The following is a 25,088-nucleotide window of genomic DNA, read 5'->3' as shown; positions in this document are numbered from 1 at the left end:
TAAATTTATCTTTTAATATGCATAGGAAAAAAAAGAAGAGTTACAAACCAAAAATACAATAGTACTGACTTTTATATTGATCTGTATAGTTAACCTTCCCAGATGTTCTTTATTTCTTTGTATGACATTGAGTTACTGTCTAGTGTCCTTTCACTTCAGCCCGAAGGGTTTAGCATTTCTCATAGGAAGGATCTACTAGTGACTAACTCCCTCACCTGTTGTTTATCTGGTAATGTCTTAGCTCCTTGTTCACTTTCGAAGGATAGTTTTGCCAGATACAGAATTCTTGATTTAGAATTTTTTCTTTCAGCACTTCAATATGACACTCCACTGCTTTGGCTTCCATAGTGTTTTTCTTTCTGTGTTTTTTAGATGTGCTTTAGGTGAAAGTTTAGAGAGCAAATTAGTTTCTCATCAACTAATACACAAACTATTTTGTGGCATTGGTTGCCAACCCCTCAGTCTGTCAACAGTCTCGCCTTTACCTCTGGTTCCCCGTTTCCATTTGTCCAGTTTTCTTGTTCCTTCCTGCCTTTTTCTCTTTAATTTTGGATTGGTGTGCACCAAATTAAATAAACTGTGGAAACTCTGATGGCGTAGTGTTTAAGAGCTACAGTTACCAACCAAAAAGTCGGCAGGTTGAATCCAGGTGTTCCTTGGAAACCGTATGGGGCGATTCTACTCTGTCCTGTAAGGGTTGCTATGAGTCGGAATCGACTCAATGGCAATGGGTTTGTTTTTTAGGGGGGTTATGCCCATTTTTTTTTTTTATGCCCATTTAGTCTCATATACATGTTTGAGCTATGAAGCACATTCCTCAGTGTGTTATTGTTTTTTTTTATGGACGTGTCTAACCTTTGGCTGAATGGTGAACTTCAGGAGTGACTTCAGTACTGAGTTTAAAAGGGTGTCCAGGGGCTATACTCTTGGGGTTTCTCCAGTCTCTGTCAGACCAGTAAGTCTGGCCTTTGTTGTGTGAATATGACTTTTGTTTTATATTTTTCTCCGGCTCTGATCCCTGTCAGAGCAGTCAGTGGTGATAGCTGGGCACCATCTAGTTCTGGGCTCAGTCTGATGAAGGCTGTGATTGTTGTGGTCCATTAGTTCTTTGGACTAATCTTTCTTTTGTGTTTTGGTGCCCAGGTCCTTTGCTCCAGCCGATATGGGACCACTAGACGTATCTTAGATGTCCAATCCTAGGCTTTTTAAACCAGATGATACTCACCACATGTGGATGTAGGACATTTGCTTCATAAAATATGTTATACCAATTGCTAGGCGTCCCCCAAGACCGTGGTCCCCAGCCATCAGCCCAGTACCTTGGTCCCTCATGGAGTTTGGATGTGTCTGTGAAGTGTCTATGCCTTTTCTTGGTCAAGTTGTACTGACTTCCCCAGTATTGTGTACTGTCTTACCCTTCACCAAAGTTACCACTTATCTACTATCTGGTTAAGAGTTTTTCCTTCCCCACGACTTCCCTCCCTCGTAACCATCAAAGATCATTTCTTTCTGTGTGTTTTTATAATAGTGGTCTTGAGTTTTTATAATAGTGGTCTCATACAATATTTGTCCTTTTGTGATTGACTTATCTCACTCAGCATAATGCCCTCCAGATTCACCCATGTTGTAGATGTTTTGCTAATTCATCATTGTTCTTTATTGTTGCATAGCATTCCATTGTGTACGTATACCATTGTTTATCCAGTCAGCTGTTGGTGGGCACTTACGTTGTTTCCATCTTTTTGCTATTGCCAGTAATGCTGCAGTGAACATGGGTGTGCATATGCCTATTCGTGTGATGACTCTTATTTCTCCAGGATGTATTCCTAGGAGTGGGATTTTGGATCATATGGTATTTCCATTTCTAGCTTTCTAAGGAAGCACCATATCGTTTTCCAAAATGGTTTTATCATTTTGCATTCCCACCAGCAGTGCATAAGAGTTCCAGTCTCCCCCCAGCTACTCTAACATTTGTTTTTTCCTGTTTTTTTTTTTTTTTTGATTTGTGCCAGTAATGCTGGGGTGAGGTGGTATCTCATTGTGGTTTTAATTGGCATTTCTCTAATGGCTAGTTATGTCGAGCATTTCCTCATGTGTCTGTTGGCCGCTTCTTTGATGAAGTGTCTGTTCACTTCCTTTACCCATTTTTTATTGGATTATTTGTCTTTTTGTTGTAGAGGTGTTGGATTTTCTTGTAGATTTTAGAGATCAGACCTTTGTCTGGTTGGTAATAGCCAAAAGTTTTTACCCAGTCTGTAAGTTCTCTTTTTTTACTGTTTTGGTGAAGTCTTTTGATGAGCATAAGTGTTTCATTTTTAGAATACCCCAATTATTCAGCTTATCTTCTGGAGTTCCTGTATTATTGGTTACGGTTGTATCTTGTTAATGCCTTGTATTAGGGGCTCTAGTGTTGATCCTGTTTTTTCTTCTATGAACTTTATAGTTTTGGGCTCTATATTTAGGTCTTCTTTGATCTATTTTGAATTAGTTTTTGTATATGGTGTGAGGTGTGGGTCCTGTTTCATTTTTGTGCAGATGGACATCGAGTTTTGTCAGCACCGTTTACTAAATAAAAAGACTGTCTTTTCCCCATTTGATGGACTTTGGGCCCTTGTCGAAGATCAGGTGACTGTAGGTGGATGGATTTGCATCTGGGTTCTCAATTCTATTCCGCTGGTCAATGTATATGTCGTTGTACCAGTACTAGACTGTTTTGACTACCATAGCTGCATAGTAGGTTCTGAGGTCAGGTAGTGTGAGTCCTCCTGCTTTATTCTCCTTCAGAAGTGCTTTACTTATTCGGGGCTTCTTGCCTTTCTATATAAAGTTAATGATAAGTTTTTCCATCTATTTAAGAATGTTGTTGGTATTTGGATCAGGATTGCATTGTATTTGTAAATAGCTTTGGGCAGAATTGTCATTTTCACAGTATTGAGTCTACCTATCCATGAGCATGGTATGTTTTTCTATTTGTGTAGGTCTCTTTTGGTTTCTTGCAGTAGTGTTTTGTAGTTTTATTCGTACAGCTCTTTTACATCCTTGGTTAGATTTATTCCTGTGTTTTATTTTTTTAGGGGCCATTTTAATGGTATTGTTTTCTTGATTTCCTTTTCATTGTTCTGTTTATTGGTGTATAGGAATCCACCTGATTTTTGTGTGTTTATCTTGTATCCTGTTACTCTGCTGAATCTATTAGTTCCCAGTAGTTTTCTTGTGGAGTCTTTTGGGTTTTCTTTGTATAGTAGCATATCGTCCACAAATAGGCACAGTTTAACTTCTTCGTTATCAATTTGGATGCCCCTGATTTCTTTTTCTTATTACTCTAGCTAGGACTTCCAGCACAGTGTTAAGTAGAAGCGGTGATAAAGGGCATCCTTGTCTTGTTCCTGTTCTCAAGTACAATGTTTTCAGCCTCTCTCCATTAAAAATGATGTTGGCCATTGGTTTTGCATAGATGCCCTTTATTATGTTGAGAAATTTTCCTTGTATACCTATTTATTGAGAGTTTTTATTAGAAATGGGTGTTGGACTTTGTCGAATGCCTTTTCTGCATCGATTAAGATGATCATATGATTCTTTTCTTTCCATTTATTTATGTGGTGGATTACATTGATTGATATTCTAATGTCAAACCATCCTTGCATACGTGGTATGAATCCTACTTGGTCGTGGTATAATATTTTTTTGATATGATGCTGAATTCTGTTGGCTAGAATTTTGTGGACAGTTCTTAATCTATATTCATGAGAGGTAAACTCTGGTGGTGTAGTGGTTAGGAGCTACAGCTGCTAACAAAAGGTTGCGAGTTCAGATCTACCAGGCACTCCTTGGAAACTCTGTGGGGCAGTTCTAGTCTGTCCTATAGGGTCACTATGAGTTGGAATCAACTTGATGGCAATGGGTTTGGTTTTTGGTGGTTTTTTATTCATGAGAGATATTGGTCTGTAGTTTTCTTTTTCTGTGGAGTCTTTGCCTGGTTTTGGTATCAGGGTTATGCTGGCTTCATAGAATGAAGTCAGAAGTATCCTTCCTTTTCTACGTTCTGAAATAGTTTGGGTAGTACTGGTGTAAGCTGTTCTCTGAATGTTTGGTAGAAGTCTGCAGTGAAGCCATCTGGGCCAGGGTTTTTTTTTGTTGTTGTTATTGTTGGAAGTTTTTTTTTTTTTTTCAATCTCTTCTCTTGTTATGGGTCTGTTCAGATTTTCAACATCATTTTGTGTTAGTTTGGGTGGGCAGTGTGTTTCTAGAAATTTGTCCATTTCCTTTAGGTTTTCAAATTTGTTGGAATATAGTTTTTCATAATGCTGTTATGATCCTTTCTATTTCAGTTGGGTCTGTTGTAATGTCCCCATTTCATTTCTCATTTGGAGTATTTGCGTCCTTTTTTGTGTGTTTTTCTTTTGTCAGTTTGGTCAGTGGTTTGTCATTTCGTTGGTCCTTTCCAAGAATAAAGTTTTGGTTTTGTTGATTCTCTTTGTCTGTTCTCTATTTCATGTATTTCTGCTTTGTTATTTCCTTTCTTCTGGTGGCCATGGGCTTATTTTTGCTGTTCTCTATTTGTTCGAGCTGTGTACCTCATGTTTTGGTTTTGTCCCTTCTTTTTGGATGTGTGCATCTATTGGTGTACATTGACCTCTGAGCACTGCCTTTGCTGTGTCAGAAAAGTTTTGGTATGATGTGTTTTCATTCTTGTTTGATTCTAGGTCTATTTCGATACCATTTCTCATTTCTTCTGTTACACAGTGGTTTTTAAGCAGGGTGTTATTCGGTTTCCATGCAATCGATTTGTTTTCCTTGTTCTTCCTTTTGTGAATTTCTACCTTAATGTTGTTGTGATCAGAGAAGATAGGTTGTATTATCTCAGTGTTCTGGATTTTTTTTGAGGGTTGCTCTGTGGCCTAAAATGTGTTCTCTTCTGGCGAACTTTCCATGTGTGTTGGGAAAAAAAGTGTACTTTGCAGCTGTCGGGTGGAGTGTTCTGTACGTGTCTGTGAGGTCAAGTTGGCTGATTGTGCCCTTCAGCTCCTCTGTGTCTTTGTTTCTAGATGTTCTGTCCTTTACTGAGAGTGGTGTTTGAAGTTCCCTACTATTATTATTGAACTGTCAGTTACTTTTCCAGTGCCGTTAGAGTTTGTCTTATGTATTTGGAAGCCCTGTCCTATTATGGCTATTGTCTACATGATGAATCGTCCTTCAGTCATTATGTAGTGCCCGCTTGGTCTTTTATGGCGATTGTCTACATGATGAATCGTCCTTCAGTCATTATGCAGTGCCCCCTTGGTCTTTTATGGCGATTGTCTACATGATGAATCGTCCTTCAGTCATTATGTAGTGCCCCCTTGGTCTTTTATGGTGATTGTCTACATGGTGAATCGTCCTTCAGTCATTATGTAGTGCCCCCTTGGTCTTTTATGGCGATTGTCTACATGATGAATCGTCCTTCAGTCATTATGTAGTGCCCCCTTGGTCTTTTATGGCGATTGTCTACATGATGAATTGTCCTTCAGTCATTATGTAGTGCCTGCTTGGTCTTTTATGGCGATTGTCTACATGATGAATCGTCCTTCAGTCATTATGCAGTGCCCCCTTGGTCTTTTATGGCGATTGTCTACATGATGAATCGTCCTTCAGTCATTATGTAGTGCCCCCTTGGTCTTTTATGGTGATTGTCTACATGATGAATCGTCCTTCAGTCATTATGTAGTGCCCCCTTGGTCTTTTATGGCGATTGTCTGCATGATGAATCGTCCTTCAGTCATTATGTAGTGCCCCCTTGGTCTTTTATGGTGATTGTCTACATGATGAATCGTCCTTCAGTCATTATGTAGTGCCCCCTTGGTCTTTTATGGCGATTGTCTACATGATGAATTGTCCTTCAGTCATTATGCAGTGCCCCCTTGGTCTTTTATGGCGATTGTCTACATGATGAATCGTCCTTCAGTCATTATGTAGTGCCCCCTTGGTCTTTTATGGTGATTGTCTACATGATGAATCGTCCTTCAGTCATTATGTAGTGCCCCCTTGGTCTTTTATGGCGATTGTCTACATGGTGAATTGTCCTTCAGTCATTATGTAGTGCCCCCTTGGTCTTTTTTGGCTATTGTCTACATGATGAATCGTCCTTCAGTCATTATGTAGTGCCCCCTTGGTCTTTTATGGCGATTGTCTACATGGTGAATCGTCCTTCAGTCATTATGTAGTGCCCCCTTGGTCTTTTATGGCGATTGTCTACATGGTGAATCGTCCTTCAGTCATTATGTAGTGCCCCCTTGGTCTTTTATGGCGATTGTCTACATGGTGAATCGTCCTTCAGTCATTATGTAGTGCCCCCTTGGTCTTTTATGGCGATTGTCTACATGGTGAATCGTCCTTCAGTCATTATGTAGTGCCCCCTTGGTCTTTTATGGCGATTGTCTACATGGTGAATCGTCCTTCAGTCATTATGTAGTGCCCCCTTGGTCTTTTATGGCTATTGTCTACATGGTGAATCGTCCTTCAGTCATTATGTAGTGCCCCCTTGGTCTTTTTTTTTTTTTTTTTTTTTTTTTTTATAATAACTTTTATTAAGCTTCAAGTGAACGTTTACAAATCCAATCAGTCTGTCACATATAAGTTTACATACATCTCACTCCCTACTCCCACTTACTCTCCCCGTCTTGAGTCAGCCCTTTCAGTCTCTCCTTTCTTGACAATTTTGCCGGCTTCCCTCTCTCTCTATCCTCCCATCCCCCCTCCAGACAAGAGTTGCCAACACAATCTCAAGTGTACACCTGATATAATTAGCTCACTCTTCATCAGCGTCTCTCTCCCACCCGCTGACCAGTCCCTTTCATGTCTGATGAGTTGTCTTCAGGGATGGTTCCTGTCCTGTGTCAACAGAAGGTCTGGAGAGCATGACCGCCGGGATTCCTCCAGTCTCAGTCAGACCATTAAGTTTGGTCTTCTTATGAGAATTTGGGGTCTGCATCCCACTGCTCTCCTGCTCCCTCAGGGGTCCTCTGCTGAGCTCCCTGTCAGGGCAGTCATCGATTGTGGCCGGGCACCAACTAGTTCTTCTGGTCTCAGGATGATGTAGGTCTCTGGTTCATGTGGCCCTTTCTGTCTCTTGGGCTCTTAGTTGTCATGTGGGCTTGGTGTTCTTCATTTTCCTTTGCTCCAGGTGGGTTGAGACCAATTGCTGCATCTTAGATGGCTGCTTGTTAGCATTTAAGACCCCAGACGCCACATTTCAAATTGGGATGCAGAATGATTTCATAATAGAATTATTTTGCCAATTGACTTAGAAGTCCCCGCAAACCATGTTCCCCAGACCCCCGCGCTTGCTCCGCTGAGCTTTGAAGCATTCATTTTATCCCGGAAACTTCTTTGCTTTTGGTCCAGTCCAATTGAGCTGACCTTCCATGTATTGAGTGTTGTCTTTCCCTTCACCTAAAGCAGTTCTTATCTACTGATTAATCAATAAAAAAACCCTCTCCCACCCTCCCTCCCTCCCCCCCTCGTAACCACAAAAGTATGTGTTCTTCTCAGGTTTACTATTTCTCAAGATCTTATAATAGTGGTCTTATACAATATTTGTCCTTTTGCCTCTGACTCATTTCGCTCAGCATAATGCCTTCCAGGTTCCTCCACGTTATGAAATGTTTCAGAGATTCGTCACTGTTCTTTATCGATGCGTAGTATTCCATTGTGTGAATATACCACAATTTATTTACCCATTCATCCGTTGATGGACACCTTGGTTGCTTCCAACTTTTTGCTATTGTAAACAGAGCTGCAATAAACATGGGTGTGCATATATCTGTTTGTATGAAGGCTCTTGTATCTCTAGGGTATATTCCGAGGAGTGGGATTTCTGGGTTGTATGGTAGTTCTATTTCTAACTGTTTAAGATAACGCCAGATAGATTTCCAAAGTGGTTGTACCATTTTACATTCCCACCAGCAGTGTATGAGAGTTCCAATCTCTCCGCAGCCTCTCCAACATTTATTATTTTGTGTTTTTTGGATTAATGCCAGCCTTGCTGGTGTGAGATGGAATCTCATCGTAGTTTTAATTTGCATTTCTCTAATGGCTAATGATCGAGAGCATTTTCTCATGTATCTGTTGGCTGCCTGAATATCTTCTTTAGAGAAATGTGTGTTCATATCCTTTGCCCACTTCTTGATTGGGTTGTTTGTCTTTTTGTGGTTGAGTTTTGACAGAATCATGTAGATTTTAGAGATCAGGCGCTGGTCGGAGATGTCATAGCTGAAAATTCTTTCCCAATCTGTAGGTGGTCTTTTTACTCTTTTGGTGAAGTCTTTAGATGAGCATAGGTGTTTGATTTTTAGGAGCTCCCAGTTATCGGGTTTCTCTTCATCATTTTTGGTAATGTTTTGTATTCTGTTTATACCTTGTATTAGGGCTCCTAGGGTTGTCCCAATTTTTTCTTCCATGATCTTTATCGTTTTAGTCTTTATGTTTAGGTCTTTGATCCACTTGGAGTTAGTTTTTGTGCATGGTGTGAGGTATGGGTCCTGTTTCATTTTTTTGCAAATGGATATCCAGTTATGCCAGCACCATTTGTTAAAAAGGCTGTCTTTTCCCCAGTTAATTGACACTGGTCCTTTGTCAAATATCAGCTGCTCATACGTGGATGGATCTATGTCTGGGTTCTCAATTCTGTTCCATTGGTCTATGTGTCTGTTGTTGTACCAATACCAGGCTGTTTTGACTACTGTGGCTGTATAATAGGTTCTGAAGTCAGGTAAGGTGAGGCCTCCCACTTTCTTCTTCTTTTTCAGTAGTGCTTTGCTTATCCGGGGCTTCTTTCCCTTCCATATGAAATTGGTGATTTGTTTCTCTATCCCCTTAAAATATGACATTGGAATTTGGATCGGAAGTGCGTTAAATGTATAGATGGCTTTTGGTAGAATAGACATTTTTACTATGTTAAGTCTTCCTATCCATGAGCAAGGTATGTTTTTCCACTTAAGTATGTCCTTTTGAATTTCTTGTAGTAGAGCTTTGTAGTTTTCTTTGTATAGGTCTTTTACATCCTTGGTAAGATTTATTCCTAAGTATCTTATCTTCTTGGGGGCTACTGTGAATGGTATTGATTTGGTTATTTCCTCTTCGGTGTTCTTTTTGTTGATGTAGAGGAATCCAAGTGATTTTTGTATGTTTATTTTATAACCTGAGACTCTGCCAAACTCTTCTATTAGTTTCAGTAGTTTTCTGGAGGATTCCTTAGGGTTTTCTGTGTATATAATCATGTCATCTGCAAATAGTGATAACTTTACTTCTTCCTTGCCAATCCGGATACCTTTTATTTCTTTGTCTAGCCTGATTGCCCTGGCTAAGACTTCCAACACGATGTTGAATAAGAGCGGTGATAAAGGGCATCCTTGTCTGGTTCCCGTTCTCAAGGGAAATGCTTTCAGGTTCTCTCCATTTAGAGTGATATTGGCCGTTGGCTTTGCATAGATGCCCTTTATTATGTTGAGGAATTTTCCTTCAATTCCTATTTTGGTAAGAGTTTTTATCATAAATGGGTGTTGGACTTTGTCAAATGCCTTTTCTGCATCAATTGATAAGATCATGTGGTTTTTGTCTTTTGTTTTATTTATGTGATGGATTACATTAATGGTTTTTCTGATATTAAACCAGCCTTGCATACCTGGTATAAATCCCACTTGATCAGGGTGAATTATTTTTTTGATGTGTTGTTGGATTCTATTGGCTAGAATTTTGTTGAGGATTTTTGCATCAATGTTCATGAGGGATATAGGTCTATAATTTTCTTTTTTTGTAATGTCTTTACCTGGTTTTGGTATCAGGGAGATGGTGGCTTCATAGAATGAGTTGGGTAGTATTCCGTCATTTTCTATGCTTTGGAATACCTTTAGTAGTAGTGGTGTTAACTCTTCTCTGAAAATTTGGTAGAACTCTGCAGTGAAGCCGTCCGGGCCAGGACTTTTTTTTGTTGGGAGTTTTTTGATTACCGTTTCAATCTCTTTTTTTGTTATGGGTCTATTTAGTTGTTCTGCTTCTGAATGTGTTAGTTTAGGTAGGTAGTGTTTTTCAAGGAATTCATCCATTTCTTCTAGGTTTTCAAATTTGTTAGAGTACAATTTTTCATAATAATCTGAAATGATTCTTTTAATTTCATTTGGTTCTGTTGTGATGTGGTCCTTCTCATTTCTTATTCGGGTTATTTGTTTCCTTTCCTGTATTTCTTTAGTCAGTCTAGCCAATGGTTTATCAATTTTGTTAATTTTTTCAAAGAACCAGCTTTTGGCTTTGTTAATTCTTTCAATTGTTTTTCTGTTCTCTAATTCATTTAGTTCAGCTCTAATTTTTATTATTTGTTTTCTTCTGGTGCCTGATGGATTCTTTTGTTGCTCACTTTCTATTTGCTCAAGTTGTAGGGACAGTTCTCTGATTTTGGCTCTTTCTTCTTTTTGTATGTGTGCATTTATTGATATAAATTGACCTCTGAGCACTGCTTTTGCTGTGTCCCAGAGGTTTTGATAGGAAGTATTTTCATTCTCGTTGCTTTCTATGAATTTCCTTATTCCCTCCTTGATGTCTTCTATAACCCAGTCTTTTTTCAGGAGGGTATTGTTCATTTTCCAAGTATTTGATTTCTTTTCCCTCGTTCTTCTGTTATTGATCTCTAGTTTTATTGCCTTGTGGTCTGAGAAGATGCTTTGTAATATTTCGATGTTTTGGACTCTGCAAAGGTTTGTTTTATGACCTAATATGTGGTCTATTCTAGAGAATGTTCCATGTGCGCTAGAAAAAAAAGTATATTTTGCAGCAGTTGGGTGGAGAGTTCTGTATAAGTCAATGAGGTCAAGTTGGTTGATTGTTGTAATTAGATCTTCCGTGTCTCTGTTGAGCTTCTTACTGGATGTCCTGTCCTTCTCCGAAAGGGGTGTGTTGAAGTCTCCTACTATAATTGTGGAGGTATCTATCTCGCTTTTCAGTTCTGTTAAAATTTGATTTATATATCTTGCAGCCCTGTCATTGGGTGCGTAAATATTTAATATGGTTATGTCTTCCTGATCAATTGTACCTTTTATCATTATATAGTGTCCTTCTTTATCCTTTGTGGTGGATTTAAGTCTAAAGTCTATTTTGTCAGAAATTAATATTGCTACTCCTCTTCTTTTTTGCTTATTGTTTGCTTGATATACTTTTTTCCATCCTTTGAGTTTTAGTTTGTTTGTGTCTCTAAGTCTAAGGTGTGTCTCTTGTAGGCAGCATATAGATGGATCGTGTTTCTTTATCCAGTCTGTGACTCTCTGTCTCTTTATGGGTGCATTTAGTCCATTTACATTCAGGGTAATTATAGATAAATAAGTTTTTAGTGCTGTCATTTTGATGCCTTTTTATGTGTGTTGTTGACAATTTCATTTTTCCACATACTTTTTTGTGCTGAGGCGTTTTTCTTAGTAAATTGTGAGATCCTCACTTTCATAGTGTTTGACTTTATGTTAGTTGAGTCATTACGTTTTTCTTGGTTTTTGTCTTGAGTTATAGAGTTGTTATACCTTTTTGTGGTTACCTCATTATATACCCCTATTTTTCTAAGTAAAAACCTAACTTGTATTGTTCTATATCGCCTTGTATCACTCTCCATATGGCAGTTCAATGCCTCCTGTATTTAGTCCCTCTTTTTGATTATTGTGATCTTTTACCTATTGACTTCCATGATTCCCTGTTATGTGTATTTTTTTTTTTAATTAATCTTAATTTGTTTGTTTTTGTGATTTCCCTATTTGAGTTGATATCAGGACGTTCTGTTTTGTGACCTTGTGTTGTGCTGATATCTGATATTATTGGTTCTCTGACCAAACAATATCCTTTAGTATTTCTTGTAGCTTTGGTTTGGTTTTTGCAAATTCTCTAAACTTGTGTTTGTCTGTAAATATCTTAATTTCGCCTTCATATTTTAGAGAGAGTTTTGCTGGATATATGATCCTTGGTTGGCAGTTTTTCTCCTTCAGTGTTCTGTATATGTCGTCCCATTCCCTTCTTGCCTGCATGGTTTCTGCTGAGTAGTCAGAACATATTCTTATTGATTCTCCCTTGAAGGAAACCTTTCTTTTCTCCCTGGCTGCTTTTAAAATTTTCTGTTTATCTTTGGTTTTGGTGAGTTTGATGATAATATGTCTTGGTGTTTTTCTTTTTGGATCAATCTTAAATGGGGTTCGATGAGCATCTTGGATAGATATCCTTTCGTCTTTCATGATGTCAGGGAAGTTTTCTGTCAGAAGTTCTTCAACTATTTTCTCTGTGTTTTCTGTCCCCCCTCCCTGTTCTGGGACTCCAATCACCCGCAGGTTATCCTTCTTGATAGAGTCCCACATAATTCTTAGGGTTTCTTCATTTTTTTTAATTCTTTTATCTGATTTTTTTTCAGCTATGTTGGTGTTGATTCCCTGGTCCTCCAGATGTCCCAGTCTGCATTCTAATTGCTCGAGTCTGCTCCTCTGACTTCCTAGTGTGTTGTCTAATTCTGTTATTTTATTGTTAATCTTTTGGATTTCTACATGTTGTCTCTCTATGGATTCTTGCAACTTATTAATTTTTCCAGTATGTTCTTGAATAATCTTTTTGAGTTCTTCAACAGTTTTATCAGTGTGTTCCTTGGCTTTTTCTGCAGATATCCTAATTTCATTTGTGATATCATTAAGCATTCTGTAAATTAGTTTTTTATATTCTGTATCTGATAATTCCAAAATTGTATCTTCATTTGGGAAAGATTTTGATTCTTTTGTTTGGGGAGTTGGAGAAGCTGTCACGGTCTGCTTCTTTAAGTGGTTTGATATGGATTGTTGTCTCCGAGCCATCACTGGGAAACTAGTTTTTCCAGAAAATCCGCTAAAAAAAAACTGCAGTCAGATCCCTATCAGAGTTCTCCCTCTGGCTCAGGCTATTCAGATGTTAATGAAGCCGCCTGCATGCAGTCCAAATCCCTGTGGGACGGTTCCCCGGCTCGGATGCTGCTCTTTCTGCTCCAAGATCAGTCACTGCCTCCCGGGGACTTCTCCTAACGGCTGCGTCCCACGCCGCCCGTGGAACCGGCTAGTCCCCCTCCCGGGGTTAGTTCAGGGGGGTGGAGCAGGTCTCTGTGCTTGTGCCGTACCTGACTGGTACGCTGGCTCCAGGCTCTGGAAACAATCGCTGCTTCCCCGTATTAGTTCGTTCTCCGTCTCTAAATCTGTGTTTGTTGTTCAGGGTTCGTAGATTGTTATGTATGTGATCGATTCACTTGTTTTTCCGTGTCTTTGTTGTAAGAGGGATCCGAGGTAGCGTCTGCCTAGTCCGCCATCTTGGCTCCGCCTCCCCCCCTTGGTCTTTTATGGTGATTGTCTACATGGTGAATCGTCCTTCAGTGATTATGTAGTGCCCCCTTGGTCTTTTATGGTGGATTTTGTTCTATAGTCTGTTTTATCTGAGATTAGGATTCCCACTCCTCCTCTTTTAGTAGCTGTTCACTTGATATATGTTTTCCATCTTTGATTTTTAATAAATTTACATCTTTGTTTCTATTGTGTGTCTCCTGTACACAGCATGTTGAGGGACCCTGTTTTTTTAATCCGTTCTGTCCCTCTCTGTCTCTTCATGGGTGCATTTAGGTCATTTACATTCAGTGTAAGTATTGGTGGGTATGAGTTTATCCCTGTCATTTTGTAGTGCTTTTGTTGTGGTGTTAATGTTTTCTTTGTTCCTCTTACTCTCCTGTGCTGAATTCCTTTTGTTTGTGGATTTTTTTTTCAATTCTTTTGTTTTTGTAGATTTTGTTTTCACTGAGACTTTATGTTTTTTTTCTTTATTTTGTTGAGTAGGTTTGTTAACTTTCTTTGTGGTTACCTTGATATTTACCCATATGTTCCTAGGTTTGAACCAGTCCGTTATTACTTGGTTTTGCCTTGCTTTCCTCTCCATTAGAAAGTTCTTTACCTATACCGTTTATTCGCTGTTTTATTGTTCTGACGTTGTTGTCATTTGCAGATTAACCTCTCTGGTTCCCTATTATAATTCTTGTGGTATTGGATAGTCCTTGAGAGTTAATTTCCAAGTTGGTACATGACTGGTACGACCTTGCACCCTAGATTCAGACTGTAGTCTGTTGTTGTTTGTTCTTAGGCCGAAGGACTCCCTTTAATAATTCTTATAACTTTGGTTTGTATTTTACGTTTTCTCTTGATTTCTGTTTATCTGGAAATGTTCTAATTTTCTCCATCATATTTGAATGAGAGTTTTGCAGGGTATAGTATTCTTGGTTGGCAGTTTTTTTTCTTTCAAGGCATATATGTGTCATCCCATTGCCTTCTTGCCTGCGTGGTTTTGCCGAATAATCAGAGCTTAGTCTTATTGTTTCTCCACCGTATGTGACTTTTCCTTTTTCTTGAGCTGCTCTCAGAATTCTTTCTTTGCCTTTTTTTTAGCGAATGTGATTCTGATATGCCCTTGGTGATTTTCTTTTAGGGTCTATCCTATATGGGGTTAGTTGAGCTTCTTGAACGGTCAACTTTTCATCTTTCGTGATATTAGGGAAGTTTTCTGTCAGCAATTTTTCAGAGCTGTGTTTTCATTTTCTCCCCCTGTTCTGGAACTCCGATCACTTGCAAGTTTTTGCATTTGCTTGTATCCCACATAATTCTCAGGGTTTCTTCATTTTTTTTTTTCTTTTTCTGATTCTTCCTCAGGCAGAGTTGTATGTATTATGGATTGAATGATGTCCCCTCAAAGATGTGTGTATCAGTTGGGCTGGGCTGATTCCCAGTATTGTGTGATTTTCCTATATGTTGTAAATCCTGCCTCTATAATGTTGATAAAGGAGGATGGGTGGCAGTTGCGTTAGTGAGATGGGACTCAGACTACAGATTGGATTGTGTCTTGAGGCAATCTCTTGAGCTATAAAAGAGAGAAGGGAGCAGTGAGACAGGGGACCGCCTACCACCAAGAAAGCAGTGCTGGGAGCAGAGCACGTCCTTTGGACCCGGGGTTCCTGTGCAGAGAAGTGTCTAGTCTGGGGGAAGATTGATGAGAAGGCCGGCAGAGAGAGAAAGCCTTCCCCGGAACCTAACATCCTGAATTTGGACTTTTAGCCTACTTTACTGTGAAGAAATAAATTTCTCTTTGTTAAAACCATCCACTTGTGTTATTTCTGTTATAGCAGCACTGGATGACTAACACAGTATCCAAGTGTTTCTCTTCAGCTCCGCTGATCCTGTCTTCCATTGTTTCAAACCTGGCCTCAGCCCTTTTATGACACTGCCCATTTCTGAAATCTTGTTGTTTATCTTTTGGGTTTCTAGTTGTTGTTTTTGTATGATTTCTAGTTGTGAGTTTATTTTGGCATTTTGTTCCTGTATTATTTTCCTGAATTTTTTTTTTTTTTTTGGGTCTGTATTTTCCCTGAATTTCTCTGTCTTTTCCATGAATTTGTCTATTTTTCCCTCATTTTTGTCTGGTTTTTGCTTCAACTCTTGGGTAGCTCTGAATATTAGAGATTTGAGTTCCCTATCAGGTAGTTCTAGTGCCTTTTCTTCTACTGGAAAGTCATGTGGTGTTTTATTTTGGATGCTTACTGGAACCATACTGTTCTGTTTTTTTATGTTTTGATATTGTCTGCTGTCTTTAGGACATTCAGTAGTTACTTTCTTCGTTTATCGATTGGGGATTTGCTTGTTTCATCCTGTTTTTTTTTCTTTTTTTCTTTTTTTTAATTGGTAATGTCTGAGCAGGCAGCCTGTGTGTTCTTTATTGTTTGCTTATCCGTGGGTATGAGCTTTTCACCTCCTTGTCCAGTGGGCAGGGCCAGTCACTCAGTTATGGTGTAGCAGGGTGGGTCCAGCTTAAGGGGAAGGGTTGGGATGGGCTGTTTGTGGCATGTTCTAGGGTCAACTAGATGGGCCAGGAATCAATGCTGGGCAGGTTCCGGTAGGCCATACCTGTGGTCCTTGGGGGCGTGATGTTCAGTGCACGGTGCAGGTGGGCAGGAAGGAGGTGGGAGGTTGTGATGTGTGGAGCTTAGGTGTGTATGGGAAAGAGGAGAGAGAGGAGAAAGAAACAGGAGTGAAAAACAAACAAACAAGAAAAGTGCTAAGGGAGCTTGCCGATGGAGTGGAGAAATGAGAAACTGAGAGATGGGGAAAAATAAAAAGGGGGAAAAAAAAAGATTAAAAGAAGAAGAAAAGTAAAGCCCACCGGTGTGGCTACGAAGACCAGGGAAGTGGCTCCCAGGCTGCGCAGTACAGCCTGGCTAGAAGGGGTAGAGGTACCACACAGCGCCAGGTGTTCAGGAGACAGGAAAAGATGGTAAGTATAGAGAGATGAGAAACTTAGAAATGAAGAAAGACAAAAAGGAAAAAAGAAATGCCCCCAGGGATCCCAATGGCACAGCTGCGCAGACCAGGGAAGTGGCTCCCAAGTCACGCTGTACAGACTTGCTAGAAGGGGTCGAAAGCCGCGAAAACAAAAAGAAAACAAACCAAGCAAAACAACAAAAATCCCTTGGGGATCCCACCAGTGTGGTGGTGTGGGCCAAGGAAGTAGTTCTCCAGTCAAGCTGTGCTTTACAGCCTTTCAAGAAGAAGCAAAGATGGCACAGGGAGCCAGGTGTTCAAGGGAAGGGAAGGAGAGGTGGCAAGAGACATGGAAGAAACCAAAAGAAGCAGAAAAAACCAACACCAGCAACAAACAAATGGCACTCTGGAAGCTGGCAAGTGTGAAAAGGGTGAATCCAAGCTGCAAGGGGCCAAAGTGAGTGCCTCCCAGCCAAGAGAATGCTGCCAATGGAAAGCAGAGGAGGCCGGGTAGCGGGGTGGTAAAGAATTAGGTAGGGGGTTGGGAAAGCATATAAAAAAACCAAAACCAAACCCAGTGCCATCGAGTCGATTCCGACTCATAGCGACCCTGTAGGACAGAGTAGAAGTGCCCCATAGAGTTTCTAAGGAGCACCTGGCAGATTCGAACTGCTGACCCTTTGGTTAGCAGCCGTAGCACTTAATCGCTACGCCACCAGGGTTTCCTGGGAAAGCATATATCACTGGTTATATCACTGCTGGGAGCTCCTTGAAGCTGCTTTCCTATATTTCCTGTCCACAGATCTCCGATGTGGGCAGGGTAAATCCAGGCAGCACGGACCCTGCATTTCCTGGCTGGCCGAGCAACCGCAGCCAGCTATGAAGTGAGGGAGGTTGAGCAGGGGGGAGAAGGATAAGGAGTGGGAAAGTGTGTATCGCTGGTTACCAGGTGTTCCGTCTGCTGGCGGGAGCTCTGTGAAGCTGCTTTCCTATACTCCCTGTCCGCAGATCTCTGACAGGAGTCCAAGGTGGCGAATCCTTGCTGCATTAGCTGATAGGGGACCTCTGCATGTATTTCTCCTCACTTTCCTGTAAGTTTCTTATTCCATTTGGTGCTTGACTGAGTTGTTTATCTCTTCTTTTGAGGTTTAGGGTTCCAGGATTGACGTTTGTCTCTGTTTTACTTAGTTTTTGCTTTGGAGGGTTGGCATGGTGCTTCCGTCTACAGCACCATGTTGGCCGGAAGTCTTAGACAACATATTGATGGGTCATTTTTTTTTTATCCATATAACACTCTCTGTCTCTTTACGGGTGCATTTAAACCATTTACGCTGAGTGTGATTATCAATAGTTGTGAGTTTATTGCTGTCAGTTTGTAGTGCTTTTTTTGTGGTGTTAATGTTTTCTTTGATCCTCTTACTCTCCTGTGCTGAGTTCCTTTTGTTTGTGGAATTTGTTTTCGTTTCTTTTTTTATTGTAGATTTTGTGTTTATTGAGACTTTATGCTTTTCTTCTTTATTTTGATGAATAGGTTTGTTTGTGGTTACCTTGAAATTTACCCTTATCTTCTAAGTTTGAACAAGTCTTTTTATTACTTGATATCTCCTTGACTTCCTTTCCATTTGAAAGTTCTATACCTATAACATGTCATTCCCCTTTTATTGTTCTGATGTTGTCATTTACAGATTGATGTCTCTGGTTCCCTGTTTTAAATCTTTTAGTTTTGTTTTATCCTTGAGAGTTATTATATAGTTCAGTATCTGGCTGATACTGACCCATGTCATAGATTCAGGTTATTGTCCCATGTTGTTGGTTCTCTAACTGAGGACTCCCTTTAATACTTCTTGTAAGTTTGATTTGGTGTTTACAGATTCCCTTAATTTCTGTTTATCTGGAAATGTCCTAATTTCACCATCTTATTTAAAAAATTTTTTTTTCCTTTTTTTTTATTTGAGAGAGTTTTGCATGATATAATTATTCTTGATTGGTGATTTTTTTCTTTCAAGGTTTTGTATATGTCATCCCATTACTTTCTCATCATCATGGTTTCTGCCATGATATCAGAGCATAGTCTCATTGTTTCCCCTTTGCATGTGACTTTTCATTTTTCTTCAGCTGTTCTATGCTTCCTCAGTGACAATTTCTGCTTATTTATTTATTTTTCCTATGAGTGGGCCATACTGTATTTCTTTGAATGCATAGCAATAGTTTATTTAAAACTAGACATTTAAAAAATTTTTTATTGTGCTTTAAGTGAAAGTTTACAAATCAAGTCAGTCTCTAATACAAAAATTTATATACACCTTGCTATGTACTCCTAGTTGCTCTCCCCCAAATGAGACAACACAGTCCCTCTGTCCACTCTCTATTTTCGTGTCCATTCGGCCAGCGTCTGACACCCTCTGCTCCTCGTCTCCCTTCCAGACGGGAGCTGCCCACATAGTCTCATGTGATAACTCTGGAGATCAGATTCTCCCTTCATCCCCATGGTTGGTCGTTGCTGCTTGTTTTGGGTTGTAGTTGTTTGTTTAGTAACTTTTCTGAACTATTTTTTTTTAGTGACTGTGTTCTTTGTAGGGATTACTGAAGTCTGTTCAGTTAGCTTAGTGGTGAGCTTGTAAGTTGACAGATTTTTCTGAAACGCCTGGAACCAAAAGAAGAAGAAAAAAAAAATCTCCCAGTATTTGCATCTGGGCTCTGTGTGTAGGCTGGGCCATGACTTCGGTACTCAGCTGGACTGTTCCCAAGCATGCCTTTGCTTTCACGGACTGCTTGCGTAGAGCTTGAAGGTCAGCCAGCAAGAGTTTAGAGTCTTCTAAGTTCTTTTCTGAGCATGTGCCCCTTTCTGGGCATGCACATGGTTTTCTAAATTCCCAGAAATATGTGGAAACTTCTCAAAACCTTTACTTCCTAAAGTATCTCACTCCCAAACTTCTTCTCCCAGGCTTTTTGGCATGTGTATTATTTGCCCCAAATGATATCCTTTGCTCCAGGTGGCAAGTGTCTAGTTCACTTGCCTTTCAATGTTTTTTGAAGAATCCCTTTGTGCAGCCACTTGTTTGTCTTTAGACAGTTCTGAGTTAGGCAAAATAAAGGCAAGCCCTTTGTGTTAGTTTTTCAGGGAGCCCCTGGACAGTCAAAACAGACAAACACAATTATTTAAAAACAAGGTCTGCTCTGCTCCCTGTTGAAGCAGGAACCCACCTGGGAATTCAGTCGGAGGTCTTTAAGACCTTTACCAAGCTGGGGAAAGAGGACATGGGGAAAAAAGTAGGTTACAGTCACCTTTTTCATGATAAGTGTTTGCTTGAGTGCTGTAAAGCTCTGAGTGTTTTCTAGGATCCCAACAAAGTTGATTGTGACAGTATTTCCAGTTGTTCTTTTGTTTCTGTGGAAGGATGGGACCTTGGAATTTCCAATTTCATTATTTGTAACTCCTCAACAAATGTTTTTAAGAAAATTTATTTTGTATGGCTTTAGGGCACAGGTTTTATGATTAGCCCTAGCGAGACAGCACCACATTTAAGAGATAATTGGAAGAAAATGGATTTGTAGGTATTTTACCACCTTTCACATTTCTACTGAATAACAGTATTATTTTTCATTTGTTGATACTTTATATCCTGAGTGCTTCCATGAGGATTCACAGTAGATATTGCCAGGCTTAGGTACGGCTTTGTGGTTTCATGATTTTGGCGGTTTCTGTGAGACGAGGTTTGGTGGTTGTGTCTCCGTGCATGTACACATGTAAATTCTTTGAAAGGTCTACCTGATGGGGATCAGCTTCATGTCCTGTGAAGTGGATTTCAGATTGTGCCACACCACTCTTCCTTTGACTGAGCAAAAAGTACAACAGCATGTTCTTTACGGGCCTGTTTTTTAAGCATAAAATCTTTAGATGCTGAGTATGTACCTCAGTACGTTTTTTCCTGAGTGTGTACCTCAGGAAAAACTCTTTTTCATTTTTATTCATTTTCATGTGCACATAAAAAGCTATATCAAGCAATTGTTCTCTCTGATTTTTATCTAGCTCCATTAAAAAAAAATTTTACCCAGTGCATTTCTGGTCACTGCCCTTTTAAAAATTGCTAACGTGAAACTCTGTTGTCTCCTTGGGTGATATAGAACGAACAAGGAGTAGTTTATGAAAGCCTCTTGCTTTCAGTTCTTTATTAATCTACTTTTAAATACAGTAGAATTTTCCCTTTTAACAGTTTTTGGGAAACTCTCAAATGTTCTGAAGTATTTTAATTCAGGCTTTGTAATTGGTTCTTGAGAGAGGCACAGGCCCCATTTTGAGACAGTTGGGACCCTTTCTGCCTTTCATTGTGTGAGACCAAAGTGGTGGAAAATCCCTTCTGGCGTTTTCTTCCCTTCACCAGCATATTGTGGAGGAGCCCCCATACCTTGAAGTTATTAGAACTGCTTTTTTTTTTTTTAAAAAAAAAAGCTTCTCGGGCCTTATGCCCCACAGTTTCTGAATCAACAGGTATGCCATAGAACAGGGGTTCTTCTAAATCTGAGAGCCCCCCAGTGCTTCTCATGACCCAGCAGATGTGTGGGGAGACAAGTTGATATGCTTGAGTGAGCCAACGTGGGATCACATTACCTGAGGTTTCAATCTAGACGCTTAGCGCCGTAAGCCTCTGGGCTAAATCATTTAATTATGTTACTCAGTTTTCTCATCTGTACAATGGAAGTAATAACACATACTTAGTTGATTAGATTGTTCCAAGAAACAAAACCGACACCCGTGTGAACGTGTTTAGTCTGAGGCAGAGTGCCACAGGGTCAGTAGGAACTGCGGCAGTACCAGTCGGAGGGCTGCTTGAACCAGGTTTCACATGTGTAGCTGTATTATCAGAAGAACTTTGCTTCCGAAGCATTAGTTTCTAATCATGCGTTTGCCAGATTAGTTTAAGCAAATTTGAGTTATGCCCCAGGCTCTATGAGAGATAGAGAGGATCTGGTCTAAGAATTGTCTTGAGAGATGTTTCTCCAGGGACGGAGTGTCTTCTCCATGTAATCTGTACATCTTTGTTTGTGCTTCTTGTTGCCGTATTTAGGGCAGCCGACATACAGGAATTACCGCAGTAGAAATCATTTATTTCTGTTGAATACCCCAAGCAGATTTTGATGTTTGGTCTCTGAGACAGTGCCCTCAGATACCTCCAACTTCCCTTTAGCAGCTCAAATTGGTGTTATTTTGGAAAGTTATGTGATTTTCAGTTTACTGTAGGCAGCTGGAGTTTCTGCTTACCAAATGGTGGGAATAAACTGTAAAAATAAGTACTAATGGTTTGGGTCAGTTGTCAATTATCTATGGTCCTCTTGAAGAGAAGAGTCCCAGATAACAGACCTTGGAATACACCCCTACTCTGCCAGGCTCCACAGGACTCTGAATCTCTCCCTGGGCACACTGTCAAGATGTGAGTCCCAGTGTGGGAGTGGATTTGGTTTACGGTAGATTTTACAGTAGACAGTCAGCAGACCCAGTGATGCTTAGTGATGAATCCTACTAATTAAAACTGAAGAGCTCTCTTCAATGATGGACCAAAACCCAGGGCTGCAGTTCTTGTTTACTTTTTTTTTTTGTCAGGAAAAGAAGATTTTTCAGATCCCCTGGATGCATGCGGCTAGACATGGATGGGATGTAGAAAAAGATGCTCCACTCTTTAGGAACTGGGCGATCCACACAGGTATTACCGCCCCCTGCAGTGTTTATAGACATGGGCATTTTTGTGTGTTTTTGTTTTCATAACACCTATAGAATCCCCTGGCTGATGCCACATGACGGTAGCTGTGAAAAATCTTTGACTTATCTCCAGGCACGTCCAGGACACATGGGTACAAACTTCATCACTCAAAAGCCATGTTCTACACATCCCATGGAATTTCAGCCATTAAATTTCCTGTAAATGTGGTATTCTAATAAGTTCCTCAAGTGTATACCGAGAGAATATAGTCATTTATTCTGGAGGTATAAACTTGGATTGAGTTTATCTTCCCAAAAGGTGGTCAGGAATATACTTACTTATTTATTACAGAATTTAAGTAGGCAGCTATTTATACCACCGGAACAAATGACTGTATTCCTCTTGTACTTCTTACTTAATATTTGAGAGTCAGAAGAGAAAGAGGAACTCAGGTTCCTTGTGTGTGTTGGCTTCTCAGTCATCTGTACCACTTATGTTGATTCCTCATTCTTCTACGATCACTATCGTCCCTCAGGCTGTTTAGTATCACCAGAGTGACTCACACATCCTGGTTTACAAGAAACTGACTGAACTTTAAAACTAAAAGTCTTGAATCTTGAGAACCCCTAGTTCCTGGTCCACCTGGACAGTTGGTTACTCTAGGTATAGCCTGGAAATAAAAGCTTTCTCTGAAGACAGAGGGGGACAGGAGCTGGCTGAATGGACATGGGGAATACAACAGTGTGGAGAGGAGTGTGTTCTCTCATTAGAGGGAGAGTAACTAGGAGTACATAGCAAGGTGTATGTAAGTTTTTGATTGAGAGACTGTCTTGATTTGTAAACTTTCACTTAAAGCACAATTAAAAAAAGGAAAATGGAAAAAAAAAAAAAGCTTTCTCTGTACCATCTGGCCAGCAATAATATTTCTCCAGAAATTTTTGTTCAATGATCTAATTTTTTCCCTGTTCCTCTTAACCTTTGACTGTTTTGTTAGGAAAGCATCAACCAGGCGTAGATAAACCTGATCCAAAAACATGGAAGGCGAATTTCCGATGTGCCATGAACTCCTTGCCCGATATTGAAGAAGTCAAGGATAAAAGCATAAAGAAGGGAAACAATGCCTTCAGAGTGTATCGAATGCTGCCCTTATCTGAACGACCTTCTAAGAAAGGTAGATCAAGATGTTTATTGACTGAAAAATTGACCACTTAATGTATATCATAGGTCCTCCACCTGTAGTCCCTCCTAGGGAAGCACACCTAGTCGTACTGTAGATGATGATTCTGCTCTCACCTGACCAGGAAAAATGACATCCAGGTCACCAAAGGCAATCAAAGGAGCACTTGGAATTTTGACTATGTACAGGTTCAAGTAGAAGGTCAGCAAAAAAGAGGAAGACACTCAACAAGATGGAGTGACACAATGGCTGCAGCAGTGGGCTCAAACAAAGCAAGGACTGTGAGGATGGTGCAGGACCAGGGAACATTACACTCTGTTGTACATAGGGTTGCTGTGAATCGGAACTCACTGGATGGCACCTAACAACAACAACAACAACAACAGATTAAAGCAAGCAGTTCTTTAAGACTTTCTGAAGTAGTTTAACTCAGGAGAAATGTTTCTCTATATGTTAATAAATTAATCCAAAACTCTTCTTTTGTTGTGACAGGAAAGAAAACAAAGACAGAAAAAGAAGACAGAGTTAAGCACATCAAGGTAATCTTTGGTTTTTCGGAGAGAAGGCCAGAGTTGTGACCACATTCGTGATTCATATTCTGTTTCATGAAAACAAGTAATATGGTCTCTGGGAAATGTTTCATTTTTCTTCTTTTGGTGTTGTGTTTTCTGTGTTTTACATGTCCCCTCTTTGACATGTAACCACTTGCAGACACAAGCCCACACATCCCTTGCTTAATCCGATTTCATTGAGAAAGTTATGAATGAAGTCACAAATTCACACTGAGCTAGATAATCTTGGGCCTTCTTCAGCTGGTCACTTCACTTCCAGCGAAGCTCCAGCAACCAGATAATGTATGATAATATTATGTTTTCAGCCTATTAAATATGTTTTAAAATATATGAAATATCATATAATAATATTAAAAAGATTATCATATATAGATCGTACATATTCAGTGACAGGCTTTTAGGTTAGGGACACAGTAGTAAATGCAGGCACTTTACTAGTGTGGGTCTCAATAGTTTTTTCCTGCTCCATTACAGAACCATCTGTCATAACTCCCATGAGTTTTCCTTAGGGATGTGTGGTGGGGGGGAGGGGAGAACATGCTTTTCAGTAGGGTATGTAGTCTGAATCCCCCGCCCCCATAGTTAATTCTGCTGAGCCTCCATGGCTTGAGGGTCTCCATGCTGTAGATTGGGTTTGTTGTTGTTGCGTGCCGTTGAGTAGATTGGGTAAAAAAAAAAGTAGCCCTTGTTAAATACTGAGAGGATAGTCAAGTATTCTTTGCAAAGTTGAGGGTGAACTAGAGCTGCTAAGCAAAGAGCAGACACTGCGATCACCGACGCGTAGACCGTTATAGGGAAGATCGTCTGGTTCATTGCCCTGAGTTTGCAGAGGCAGAGAGGTGAGGGCAGGAACCCAAGATGGCACAGTTACTTAGCACTGAGCTTGAATGAGATGTCAAGCATTCTGATTTCTAACCTGTAAAAACTATTGAAGAAAAAACCCAAACCGTCTAGATAGCACAATGTTTAAAAACAGACCAATAAGTTGAAATAGTGGGAAAAATGCAAAGTATTTTAGATATAAAGTTAGATTTGTGAAGGCAGTTTGATTTTGAGTGAAAACTTGGATAAATTGCTAAACTTTTCAAGATATTGACCTCTACAATGGAAAACAAATATTTTAGGCAGAGTATATTTTAACAATGATACTTCCAGTTTTACTTTTGATATCTTTTAGTTTGTGACTCTTCTAAGTATAGCACAGCATAAAGGTCTATTTTAACTTTTTATTGTGGAAAGTTTTATACACATTAAAAGGAGACAAATGACCATAAATAGCCCCTAGACCAAGCCCCAGTTTCAGCATTAGTCAGCTCATGGCTGCTTTTGTTTCAGGAGT

General features: G+C 39.8%; 1 protein-coding gene across 8 annotated transcripts in view; it reads left to right on the top strand.

The window, feature by feature from the left end:
* Positions 1-25,088, top strand: part of IRF2 (interferon regulatory factor 2) — a 141,198-nt gene that overhangs the window by 78,430 nt on the left and 37,680 nt on the right. For all 8 annotated transcript variants that reach the window (XM_049864892.1, XM_049864894.1, XM_049864897.1 and 5 more), the window contains exons 3-5: positions 21,904-22,003; positions 22,995-23,171; positions 23,670-23,716. In XM_049864892.1, the coding sequence (XP_049720849.1) occupies positions 21,904-22,003; positions 22,995-23,171; positions 23,670-23,716 (324 nt within the window). The remainder of the gene's footprint in view (positions 1-21,903; positions 22,004-22,994; positions 23,172-23,669; positions 23,717-25,088) is intronic.

This window comes from Elephas maximus, chromosome 21 (assembly GCF_024166365.1).
Source record: "Elephas maximus indicus isolate mEleMax1 chromosome 21, mEleMax1 primary haplotype, whole genome shotgun sequence".
In the NCBI taxonomy this organism is placed as follows: domain Eukaryota; kingdom Metazoa; phylum Chordata; class Mammalia; order Proboscidea; family Elephantidae; genus Elephas; species Elephas maximus.
Note: the sequence above shows the minus strand (reverse complement) of the source record. Positions and strands in the feature narration are given on the sequence as shown.